At 44.9% G+C, this 12060-nt stretch overlaps 1 protein-coding gene across 6 annotated transcripts in view; it reads right to left on the reverse strand.

Annotated features, from left to right (window-relative positions):
- ATP6V0A1 (ATPase H+ transporting V0 subunit a1) overlaps window positions 1-12060 on the reverse strand; it is a 52767-nt gene that overhangs the window by 12313 nt on the left and 28394 nt on the right. For 5 of the 6 annotated variants that reach the window (XM_075911423.1, XM_075911424.1, XM_006113124.4 and 2 more), the window contains exons 16-19: window positions 11827-12043; window positions 10679-10786; window positions 6688-6795; window positions 1117-1234 (exon numbers count right to left, since the gene is read on the reverse strand). In XM_075911423.1, coding sequence (XP_075767538.1) covers window positions 1117-1234; window positions 6688-6795; window positions 10679-10786; window positions 11827-12043 — 551 coding nt within the window. Of the gene's footprint in view, window positions 1-1116; window positions 1235-6687; window positions 6796-9884; window positions 9960-10678; window positions 10787-11826; window positions 12044-12060 lie in introns of all 6 variants that reach the window. The other variant, XM_025179732.2, reaches the window with a different exon arrangement.

Consider the following 12060-nt stretch of genomic DNA (forward strand, 5'->3'; position numbering starts at 1 on the left):
ACTGCAGCAGGGAACTTCCTGATTAAACTTGGCCAAGGATTTTTTTTTTTGTAATTGCCTGTAGACTAGAAAAAAAATTGTTCAATGAACCCAAATCGGTGCATGCAGCCCGCAGTGCAGGCCGAGTGAAGCACAGCCCCGGAGCCAAAGGCGGCGGCATGGAGCTCTGCAATAGATTCCACTCATCCAGTGGACGATTCTTCAGCTTGGCCTGTGTCATCTAAAGGAGGACCCAGCTCTGTGCTGAAGGCAACTACAACCGTCTCCATTTTGCACAGATTTCTTTGGGCTCCTCACAAGTTGCTCTTGCAGCCTCCACCACAACTACATTCGAGAGCCTGTCACACACTCTTAATGGCACACCGAGCTTCAACAACAGAGGCTAAAATTCTGATTACACCAGTAAATACCCTCTTCCCAACCATATGCCCACCCCATCCCGATCCTATCACACTGACCAAGCACATTCCTGTAGTCACAACCTCCACACTAGCGTAATCATCTCTGTACAAAATATGCCTTGTGAGGTATCATTCAAAAAGCAAAGAACTTACTGGCCAATATCAGGTGGAATTCATGTAGCAATATTGCACATGCAGTTTTGAAGAGGAGCTGAAATGACAACTGAAATAGGTTTACCAGACAAATCTGGTCTGGGGAAGAGGAGTGGTAAAACTGGCTCCTCAAAGACAAGAGGCAAGCACACATTTTTGGTGGAAAATCTGGGACTGGGAGTGTGTTGAGATCACCCTGCAGGCAGCAACCAAGGCTGCTGGAAGTGGGAGAGTAGCTGGTATTTGCTGAGAAGCTGCTGGGGTCAGAGTGGCTGTAGTAGGACTGAAGCTACACACAGGCACTCAGGGTGTGACCTGCGTGCTGTCTGGTTGCTTGTGAGCAGCTCCCAATGTGAGTTACACCAGCAAAGCATGGTGAGGCACCCAAGGCTGCAGGCCAGCTGGTGACAACCCCTCACTGCTCTGGAATGCACTGCAGAATAAATGACACACCCACCAGAGCAGCTTCTCTGTGGCACATACACATAACACCCAGTGCCCTTTTTGTCTGGGCTGATGGTGAGACACTGACCAAAGGGCCAGCTTTGGGAAAGGTACTTACGTGCATGGGCCAGGCTGAGAGCCCACAGTCGCAGGTAGGACGCTGTGTTGGAAATGCACCCCAGGCAATACTCAATGGTATGGATGGCCTGATGTACTACCGTATCCGCAAAATCAAACTGCAGAAAGAACAACAGAGCAAAAAGAAAGTGAGGCCAGATGCAAGGCAGTCGTAGTGAGCGAGGGCTGACACATCAGGGAAATGGCAAGCTGTCTGGGGCTATGGCAAAGGCAATATATTTACAATCTGGGCTCCTATGGATCACTTCTACTGGCCACCTGGATTCAGATCCTTTAGGAAGAACATAGACAGAATTCCACAGTTGCAGTTGACACTTTTTGCTAAATGTGAGACTAATTAGAACTGATCCTTCAACACTGCAAGTTGTAGATTAATAAAAGTCTTTTCACATGGCAGGCAATGAAAACTTATGATCTGATCCAGGATTTTACCAGGAAAAGATTGCTCAGAAGTGGTTCCCTAGGAACATGCTAGTAATGAGTCTACTTCTACCAAAGAAAGGGGATTACAAATACAGCTTTCCTTCACCATAGGCATGAGATAAATGTATGAAAAAAAAAATCAGAAAAAGCCTGAGACAATACTGAATCTTTAGCACTGTGGGGGGTCACAATTGAAGTGATCTTATAAGAGCTGAAACTAGCTCTCTGAAGGAAGAAATAATGCACAAAAAGTTAACTTGAAAAAGCTCAACTCTCCTCACTGTTTCATCTGCAATCTCTATGCCTTCCGAACATTTTGGCAATCAACTCAAAATAAACGTAGGCATTTGCAACACTGCAGCTTGGAAAAAGAGTCCCATGTTTCTGCATCTAATCCATGTTCCGAGAACTTCTCAGAGGCATGTTATTAATGGGAATGCAGAATTTTATGACACCAAGTGATCATGTTCTGAAAGGTGTACAGACAGCATGCTATTTTTATTCTTGTTCTCCCCCCTCCCCTCTTAAATAGTCAAAGCCATAAACATTTCAAACAAATACGTCAAACTAGTGGTCGAGAGCCCAGATCAGCCTCTTCACAGGAGTATAAACTGCAAGAATTTCTCAGTATAACCTGCTCTGATAAACAGAGTCCTCTCCCCAGCGCACACAGAACCAGTCAGCGTAAAATAAACTGAATCCAACAAATATTTAAACAAGTTCGGTGCATGGCAGATTTAGTGAATAACTGCCAGGGAAAGGACCACTCCTGTGCGTCAACCCAAGGACTCTCATGGGATGGGCTTTAGCAGAGTTCTTGGCTCATTGTTCAGTTTGCTTATTTTTTTTTAAAAGCAGCAGCGTTCACGTATCTTCAAATGGATCAGCTAGATCTGCATTATGCCTGTTTCACCAGCTCTAAGATTTATGTCAGGGGTGGGCAATAAGTTTTGCCTGGGGGTCACTTCAAAAATTGTTGATGTAGCCCTAGGCCACCTGGAAGGGGCAGGGCCTAAACAGGAAATGGAAGGGCAACCCCACCGCCCCAGACCATGATTGGTCTGGGGGTAGGGGAGCCCTTTTGCCCCCCCCCCCCCGCCCACTAGACACCCATGCCCTGGAAGAGGCTTGGCATGCTCCCCCACTCCCTGGCCAATCAGGGCCTGGGGGCAGGGGAGCACGGGAAGCCTCCTCCTGCCCTGAAAGGAGCACGTGGCACTTTGAAATGCTGTGGGCTCCTCGCAGGGCTGGGGCAGGGCGAAGGAAGCTTCACGCAGCTCCCCCGCCCACAGGCCCTGATTGGCCTGGGAGCACGTGAAGGCTTCTCCGCTCTCCTTCCCCACCCCTGCCCTGTGAGCAGTGCACTGCAATTCAAAGTGCCACATGCTTCTGGGAGGGCGGGAGGAGGCTTTGCACGCTCCCCTGCCCCCAGGCCAATTGGGGCCTGGGGAGCGTGCATAGCCTCCTCCACTCTGCCCCCGCCCTGCGAGCAGCGCTTTGAAGTGCCGTGCACTGCTCACAGGGTGGGGAAAGAGCGAAGAAGGCTTCATGTGCACTCCCCAGCCCCCAGGCCTTAATTGTCCTAGGGGCAGGGGAGCAGCAGGGCCTCCGCGGGCCAGATCCACCAGCTTGGCAGGCCGGATCCAGCCCACGGAGGCCCTTTTGCCCACCCCTGATTTATGCCTATGGGTAACAGCTCTCTCAAAAGATCCATGTTGAGCAAAATTTGCAGACGCAAAAGTGTCTCACTGCAAAGATTCCACAAGTCCATGGGTTTTCTGCAGAGACAGCTGTTTCAGAATTATGCATTCCAGATTTGCCCATTTCTGAAGTGCTACCCTCACATGGCGCTATATTAAAAAAAAAAAAAAAAGGCAACTTGATAAAGGGTAGAGTGTACATCATGGTGGTATGTTTAGTATATCACCACAGTTCACACTAGGAGACTTTGCTCCATTCAACATCCTGAAAATTAGCCTCAGTCATACATCTAGGATGGATTAGGGATGTTAAAATGTGGTTAATTGACTAGTTGACGGAATTTCCATCGACTAGTCCAGTGGCGAGCAACCCATGGGTCGTGACCTCCAAGGGGGTCTTTGATCCGGCAGGCCGTGAGCCCTTCTGGGGCTCTTGTACATTTCAAAGGAGGAATGCAGAACTCTGTGTGCAGCCGGGGGCCAGGTCTCACTGACTGCACGTAGCATGCCTGCTTTGAAATGCACGAGGGGAGCAGGGGCTCTTGTGCACTTCTAAGCCATGGAGCCTGGGCTCAGCAGGGGACTCAGTCCCTCGCTGACCCCAGGCTCCATGCTACACTGCATGCTGCTAGAAGCCCAGGATAAGCTGGGGAGTCCCTAGCTGACCCCTGGTTCAGCACAGCACATCCCATGGCAGCTGCCCCTTTGAAATGCGCAGACACGGCATTTTAAAGGGGCAGCTGAGCTGACCCCTGCTCTCCCCAGCACTTCCCCAGAACCCAGGGTCAGCTGGGGAGTCCCTAGCTAACCCCATGCTCCACTGCCCCTTTAAAAATGGGTGGAGGCAGCAGTTTCGAAGGGGAAGCCGCCACACAGCTCATCAGCTGTGCCGCAACTGCCCCTTTGAAGTACCCCTTCCCCTCCTTTGATAGAAAGGCAGCAAGGGGGGGGGGGGAGAATATCAACTAGTCTTTTACATCCTTAGGAGGGATATGACCAAAGTCTGCTTCTAGTTATACGTGTGAACCGCACTGACATTATTGGGGTTACCTGCGTGGAACTGGAATCTGACCCTCTACATCACATCTTGAAACAAGCCAGTAAGTGCTAAGTGTCAGAGGAGGTTATCTGCTTAGGCTTCTCTGTATTGCTGTTTGAATGAACTGAATATCCTTGTTTTTGAAGGCTGAGAAAAACTCTACAGTTATTTCATCAGCAGACCAATTTAGTCATTGTATCAACAGTCATCTGAGCCCCAAACACTAGAGGGCTTGATAAAAATATAATGATCTATAAGTCTTGTGGGAACTGGAATAGAATACGAATTTGTATTTTTCCTGGCTGGGTGAAGATGGAGCCATGCTAGGGCACAGTCTATCGCTTAGCATTTTATCATCATTTGGTGTCATGAAGATCAAGAATCACCTTTACATTAAAAAAAAAAAAATCTGATGAATGTTTTGGTGATCCCAGATCTTTATCAGTGCATGCACCAGCTTGCTTGGAGAAGACTATGCAAGGGCCTTTTGCATGGACACTCCCCACATTCCAGTCTATTTCAATTAAAGACAAAACAAGTACACCCACAGCACAAATCCATGAACCGAACAACTGCCCTTTTAAGAGATTACCTCCAGAGTTACTCGGCCCTGCTAGAGCCTAGAAACACACTCACCCAAAGGCCTGGTCTACACTGGAGCAGAAGTCAACTTAAGATACGCAATTAACGTAGCTAAGTTGCGTATCTGGAGTCAACATATCTTAAATTGCTTTCCACACAGCAGGAGGGCAACAGGAGCAAGTGTTCCCACTAGCTTCCCTTACTCCATGCGAGGAGCAGAAGTACTAGCACTGACGGTGGGGGGAGCCCTCCAAGTTTGAGCTGGCATGTCTTCACTATACCTGCTAAATCAAATCCCGGAAAAATCAACCACAGCAGCGTTGATCTTCCCCAACATATCAGACCAATTCTAGGACTAGGGAAGGTAGGAAGAACAAATGATCTTTCAGTACCAAGAAGAGCAGAGAGGCTGGTTAGATTTAACAGTCTGTTCCAAAACAGTATTTTGTGTGTCTCCAACTCTCAGATAATCTATTTGTTTGAATATGAGCAATTCTCACTGATAAACCCTCTCTTTAAAAGAGGAAAATATTAATTCTCTGGACATCTGCAAATCTAATTTTGTAGGTTCCAATATTTGGCTGCAGTTTAGGGCAATATTCAGTCAATACAATACCTAGCTCTGGATGAGCCGGGGGGGGGGGGGGGGGGGGGAGGAGAGGAAGGTGAAGAGAATCTATAAGTAGTTTGCATAAAACCCAGACATTCCCAAAGACTGCTGTATCTTTTTAGGCCAAGTGCATAACGAAGTCTTGCTTCTCCAGCAACTCTACAATATAAACATTTAGAAGGCCCTTGTAGATCTTTTGATTGACAACTGTGCAGGATTTGCAGTCTAAAAATCAAGGGAGATAAAAAAGCAAACAATTTAAAGAGAGGCAGCAATTCAGAAAAGGGATTTTAAAATGGAGATGATGCTGTATGGAATACCAGAAACAGCTCGTGACATGTAAATAACTAGTATGGAAAAACAAGTCACATAGCAGAAAAAAAAAAAAAAAAAAAACTGTGTTAATTCAGCAGATGATTTTACATCAATGAGAAATGGCACAAATACATATGAATGCAAAGCTGGCTGTCATCTTACCACCTCATCCTCTGCATGCTTGTAAACATAAATTTATATTTAGTGCAGAGTCCCATAATCATAAACATTAGTCATGAACACGAGTTGAGCAAATCCCTTATTAACATGGCATATTTGAACGGTAGCGCACAGCATACATCGTGCAGGCTGTGTAATGCATGGCAACAACAGTCTACTACCCTATCCAAACAGGCAGCAGAAAATCCCACAGATGAGAAATCACGACTTTTCCTTTTTCTCCCCATGTGTGTTAGAAGAGGCAAGGCAATCAGGGAAACATGTTAATCAAAGTGAATTTGAAACAAGACTTGAGTGCATTTGGATTTTTTAACACAGGCTTATAATGCCAGAGATAAATAAATAGGGCGACTCAAATAATAAACACAATTACTATTCTGACTGGAGCCTGAACTGGATAAAGTGTGTCTAACAACTGCCTAGATTTTACTATGGAGCCTAAAGGGATAAAAAGTTAGGCTATCAGATGTCCACTCTTTGTACTGAGAGTTAAGACTGAAAGAGCCATTCCTTGACCTGTGCAGAGAATTTTCATTCGGGAGGATAAGTGAAAGGCAGCAAGAGGAAGCAGGAAATTAAGACCAGATCTAAAATTGCTGCAGTTTTAGCCAAGTTAGGATCTTAGACACTGGTCAATATATTAAGCAGGAAACAGCCCCTTTCATCTTAGAGCAGCCAAGTTAAGACCGATTGGAAGCTTACCTCATCTCCATCTTCAGAATGGGTAGAAAGCTGGTCATGTTGAATTATCTCTGCATCTTCTTCAGTCGGTCCATTGCCCACCCGGATCCCACCGAAGTTGTGAGTTCCCTAAGAGGTGGGCAAAGAGACAGAGCAGAGTGTTGCTGTGGGTTAGCGTGACACTTGGAGGGGATCCGAGAATGCATTTTGGACACCTCCAGAAAGCAGCAGCAGCTCAAAGAAAGCCTCATATTAAATGGTAAAAGTCAAGGCACAATCAAGTTTCACAAATGGAGTATACTGCTGTTCCTGCTTGAGTGGGAGACATGTGGTTACAACTGCTGGGTCTGAAAAACAATAAAACCTCTTTGAATTGATTTTTGATGTCATAAAATTTGACATAAAACATCTTCACCTTTGACCAAGAGTTATAGACTCTCAAAGTGGAACACTGGATGAAATTGAGGGAGTTTGTACAACAATGTTAAAAAAATTCAAATAGCTTTTGGAACTCCTGGAATCTGCCAGAAAGGCAAATACTTCTGTATATTAAATAAACCATTTACTGGTAAGTCACAAAGCAGCTTTATCCCATATGCCAATATCCAATATTTATACCCTTGCACCACACCAATTTGTACCAGGCATGTCCACAACGCACAGTGGGAGGAATGGCATTGGGGTGGGAATCAGACCTTCCCTTACATGGAAGTCCTGAACTGTGCAAACGATTCCATTCTAGGCATTCGTTTAGAGCGCGAAAGCCGCGAGCCCCACGGCACATGAGCGGTCCGGCCGAATACTGCTCCTAACAAGCTTCCGTCTGCGGCGCTGGGGCAAGCCCAGCACCCATAGTGGCGCACCCGCGGGGACATCCTCGAAGAAGAATCAGACCTTCCCTTACATGGAAGTCCTGAACTGTGCAAATGATTCTATTATAGGCATTTGTTTAGACATTCAGTACTTGAGGAACCAAAGGATGGTTGTGTCTTCTCAAACTTTAAAGGTCATACTTAAAAAGGAGACTCTGTTCTAACTCATTTGGTCTTATCTGATCAAGTTAGGACTGCTTCATTTTGGAAATTAGGCCTGTTCAGTTACATTAAACCTGCTACAGGATTATACTTCCACGTAACAGCTAACATCAGCAATGAAGACATTCGCTGTTCAAGAGGCTCTCTTACAATAAAGCTTTCATGCACTGCAAGTGGAATGTAGAAAGACAATTAAAATCTAATTTGCGCTTAACTTTATTTTCAGGATTCTAAACAGCCAGCAGCCAATTTCCCACGCTATAAGCATTTTTTCCATTTATTTTCATTCAAGAACATCCAACAACAGAGGAAAATTTTTTATTGGAAATCTGAGACTCAACTCTGTATGTTCAGAACTGCAAAACCTGATAGGGCTGAAGGGTGCAAACCTGAAATGCAGTCAATATACACTCTGACCTACAAAGTTAGCACCTGCCCTTAGATAGTGGTGCATTTAGCAGTTATAGGTGTTCCTAAAGTAAAAATGATTTTGGAAAAGTTCCCATAGAACAGGAAAAGTTAATTAGATAGGACTTATTTAGGTGCCTCTATCATATCTAGGTGTCAGAAGCATTTCAGTGTGTGCACAAATATTTTGGGGGTATGGAATGTAAACATGGCTTTTAAAATCAAAACTTTAACATGCTATAATTTAAGTATGACTATGAAAACCAAAGATCAAACTTTGTGTCCTCCATCTCTACTTTCATAGTTCATCAATGCAGATAACATGCTTGGTTTTTTCACATTAAAGCACCAATTATTAGTATAACGCACTTGTTATAAGAGGCTGGTTTTGAAAGCCTTGTTTTTGTCTTGATACAATTTATTGTCAGGCCAGGTGTCCAACTTGGAATGGATTTATCTAATTCTTATCAGATTACCTTCAAATAGGCTCCAGATAGCTTACTTTAATAAAAAGAAAAGACAGAAGCAAGCGATACACATTAAGATAGTAAGCTGTATATTTCTTGGAAAGAGTGATAAGACTTGTGTTTGGATTCCATTTTTTTAAAACTGGCATCAAATTGTTACAAATTACCAAATCTGCAAATGTTAAGTGGTGTTCTGCTGGTCACACTTCTAGTCACTAGAGATTTGTGCTTGAGAGTTCATCACCACATGATTAGCATACAGCCTTCTCACATGCACCTGGCTAATGTATGTTCTTTGGGGCTGGTGTCAACTGCTTTAGCGCAACTCCTGTCAATAAAGCCATGACATTTTCCCATCACATGGGGATCTGACCCTCTGCTGTGCACTGGATATGACTATTAGAAAAAGTGTGCAAAAAGCCTCATTCACAGCTGGCCTTATGCACTTAATATAATGGATGTATCACACACTCAAAAGAATGCAATTTATTAGATTTTTCTTATCACTCCTGAAAGATTTTTGTAAGGTTATTTAATATCTGAAGACTAAACCTGATTTTAAGTTGGTCACTTATTATAAAACTGAGCACAAAATCCAATTCAGATCGTTTATTGGCATAATTTAGTCTCTTTGGATAAAAAGGCAAATTTAAAAAACGTGACAAAAAATGGAAAAGTGTCCTTTCGGTTGCCTAATGCACTAGTTAGCAGTGGGCTTTGGCCGTGGGTGGTAGTTAATAAATTTACACCTAGCTCTGTCTAGGACACAGCCATTTCATTAGAACATCAGGCTCTGCAAGTCCCCACAAAGCCGCCCCCCTCAAAAAAATCTAATAATTCTTGATGGGAAGCCATAGGGTTAGTGCTGGTGAGAGGACCACACATATGTATGACTTTTTGGAATATGGAATGTAAACAGAAAGGTTTCAAACAGAAGAGGTCAAATCTAGTTTCTAGTTTATAAAAACAAATATGCAAGAATGTAAAACAAGGAGATTTCATCTTGGAGGTAGGAAGACTAGGCATTCTTGTGGGCTAGGAATCTCTCCAGCACTTTTCAGAGAAGGGTTACAAGGTAATTCTCCTTCATTTGTGTACGCAACTATTTAAGAATTCATCACAATTATATTGAGGATACTGGACTTTATCGTGCTGAGTCAGGATCGGCTTCCCCACAGGGGATCTCATTATCTCGTAGGAAGTACAGATATGTAGACACTATTTCAGAGGTTATGGAGTGTAATTTTTTTTTTTTTTTTAAACCAACTCCCCATCTTTAAATCCGTCACGTGATTTTAAAGCCACTCACTGTTGCAGCCGCTGCTGCCTCTAGTGCCTGCTCGTTCTGGACTGTGCTGACTTGGCCCGCCACGGGTTGCCCTTCCTGATAGTGAATGGAAGAAGGAAGGAGAAAGAGGAAGAAAAACAAAAGAGAAAGGGAGACGAATGGAGGGGACATGGGAGGATGGAAGATGGTCAGAGAAGGGAGAGGGAGTGTCTTTAACTGAACTGTATTTTGACTGACTGTAACATCCTAACAGTTGTCTGCCGTACATGCAGGGAGAATTTCAGGTAGCCTCAGTGCATGTATGCCAGGTTCCTACATTTTGTACATACACAAGCACAGTTGCATAGCCACCAAAGACAAAGGAAACCTAAGAGAAAAGCTCCCACATTCACAAGCAAAAATTAGTCTCATTTTCATCTCCAAGCTCCTTTAATCAGGTTGAGGACGTTATTGTCAACCAATTCACTAACAGACACATCTCTGCTTCTGCACGTTGGCAACCAAGCCACAGAAACGAGTTCAACCATCGATGGCTTCCGCGCTCCTACGTGGGCTGACAGTACCCAAGCAGGAGGGGTTCATTTTACAACAGTATCCACGCACAGGTTTTCTAGTGCAGAATCAGAGCTAGATCCAGATCTCAGAGGCAGGCATCACCTTGTGTCCGACAAAACCCACTTGTCTTTGTGTAGGTGAGCACGCAAAGGGGCTTCCGAGAACGTGACTCAATGTGAGCCTATATAAACATATCAAGATGGAGCCTGCAGCTTTTGAACTAATAGTTTCAATCAGAAATAACCAGAAGAGTCACCCACCAAATGCTTTCTCCTTAAATACTGATGGCGAAGGACCAAGGGTTTAACTACCAGCATCCATGGCACACACAGCAGCGCAACAACCACCAGGAAGCACTGAAGCCCTAGCTGTGGAAAAAACAGAGACATGGTACGAGGTGAGATGTGCATGCCCCCTTCCCCTTGTGGTGCTTCACAGAACAGGGCTCCTGCATATCGCAACCTAACTCCCAGATTCCCCGGCACACAGATCCTATTAGAACAATCACTTCCCAAACCAGCAGACTGAACCGTTCTTATTTGTCTGAAGCTGCAACACCTCAAGCTGCATTCGCATCGCACTGTGCACCCTGAGCAAGGGGAGGTGTAGTCATCCATTGATGACTATGGGAAATCCAAGTAGACTTGCATGCAGCAGCTGTGTGGAAGCTGGCACTCTCTCCTAAGTCTGTCCTAGACAAGAGTCTTAGAACAGAGTCAGACAGCACTAGACGACTGAAATGGACAGTAAGTCCTAATCTCTTCTGGTTCCTATAAAACCCATAAAAGTACCATGAAAAATAGGAGAGGGTATTTGGTGTCTTGATCATGCTCAAAATCTGCTACAAGTTGAACCTCTGTGGTCCAGGACTTTCTGGTCCAGCAACATCCGTGGTTTGGCAGGAGCACAGCTGTTGTGGGCCTAGAGAACCCTAGTGGCAGAGGTCACTGGCAGCTCTGAGTGGAGCCAGCTGGTGGGACCAGAGGGGCAGCAGAGCTCCGAAGCCCACAGCTGGCGGGACAGGGAAGACGGTGAGGCCACCACGAGCTTGGGTGGGGCTGGAAGGCTGGGGAGAGAAGCCCAGCAGGGAGGCTGGTGCCCCCTTCTCAGATCTCCCTGGTCTGGAAAATTCCCTTGTCCCCAGGGTGCAGGACCAGGGAGGTCCAACCTGTAGTTACTTTCAGGTACACCTGGATTAGTTACTCTTTGCTCGCCTTTCTGAGAACATAATGCACAAAGAGCGTCACTAATGCCTCGGGGTGCTTCAGGATAAAGCGTGCTACGCTAAATCACTCTGTTCTTTTTTCATGTTTTCTCTCCTTTTCAGAATTTAAGCTCTATGGAGCAAAAGGCTCTCTAGTATTACAAATCATCCGTCATCCAGTCTCACTACAGTGAGACCACATACCTGTCCTTTATAAAGCATCTTGATACTGGGATCATTATAGGAAAAGAGAAACATGTTGATAAAATGGATCAGAAGGCTTGGAGCATCCTTTGAAGTGTGAACATCATAAGCAGACCACTTGTAGAAAATGAGGATAACAAGATAGCCAAACAATGACGACATGAAAATCATTTCAGGAATAAATCCAAGGTAGATGTTCAATGGTTTCTTGAAATAGCTACGGAGAAAGAATTA

The sequence above is a fragment of the Pelodiscus sinensis genome, chromosome 29, assembly GCF_049634645.1.
Source record: "Pelodiscus sinensis isolate JC-2024 chromosome 29, ASM4963464v1, whole genome shotgun sequence".
Lineage (NCBI taxonomy): Eukaryota > Metazoa > Chordata > Testudines > Trionychidae > Pelodiscus > Pelodiscus sinensis.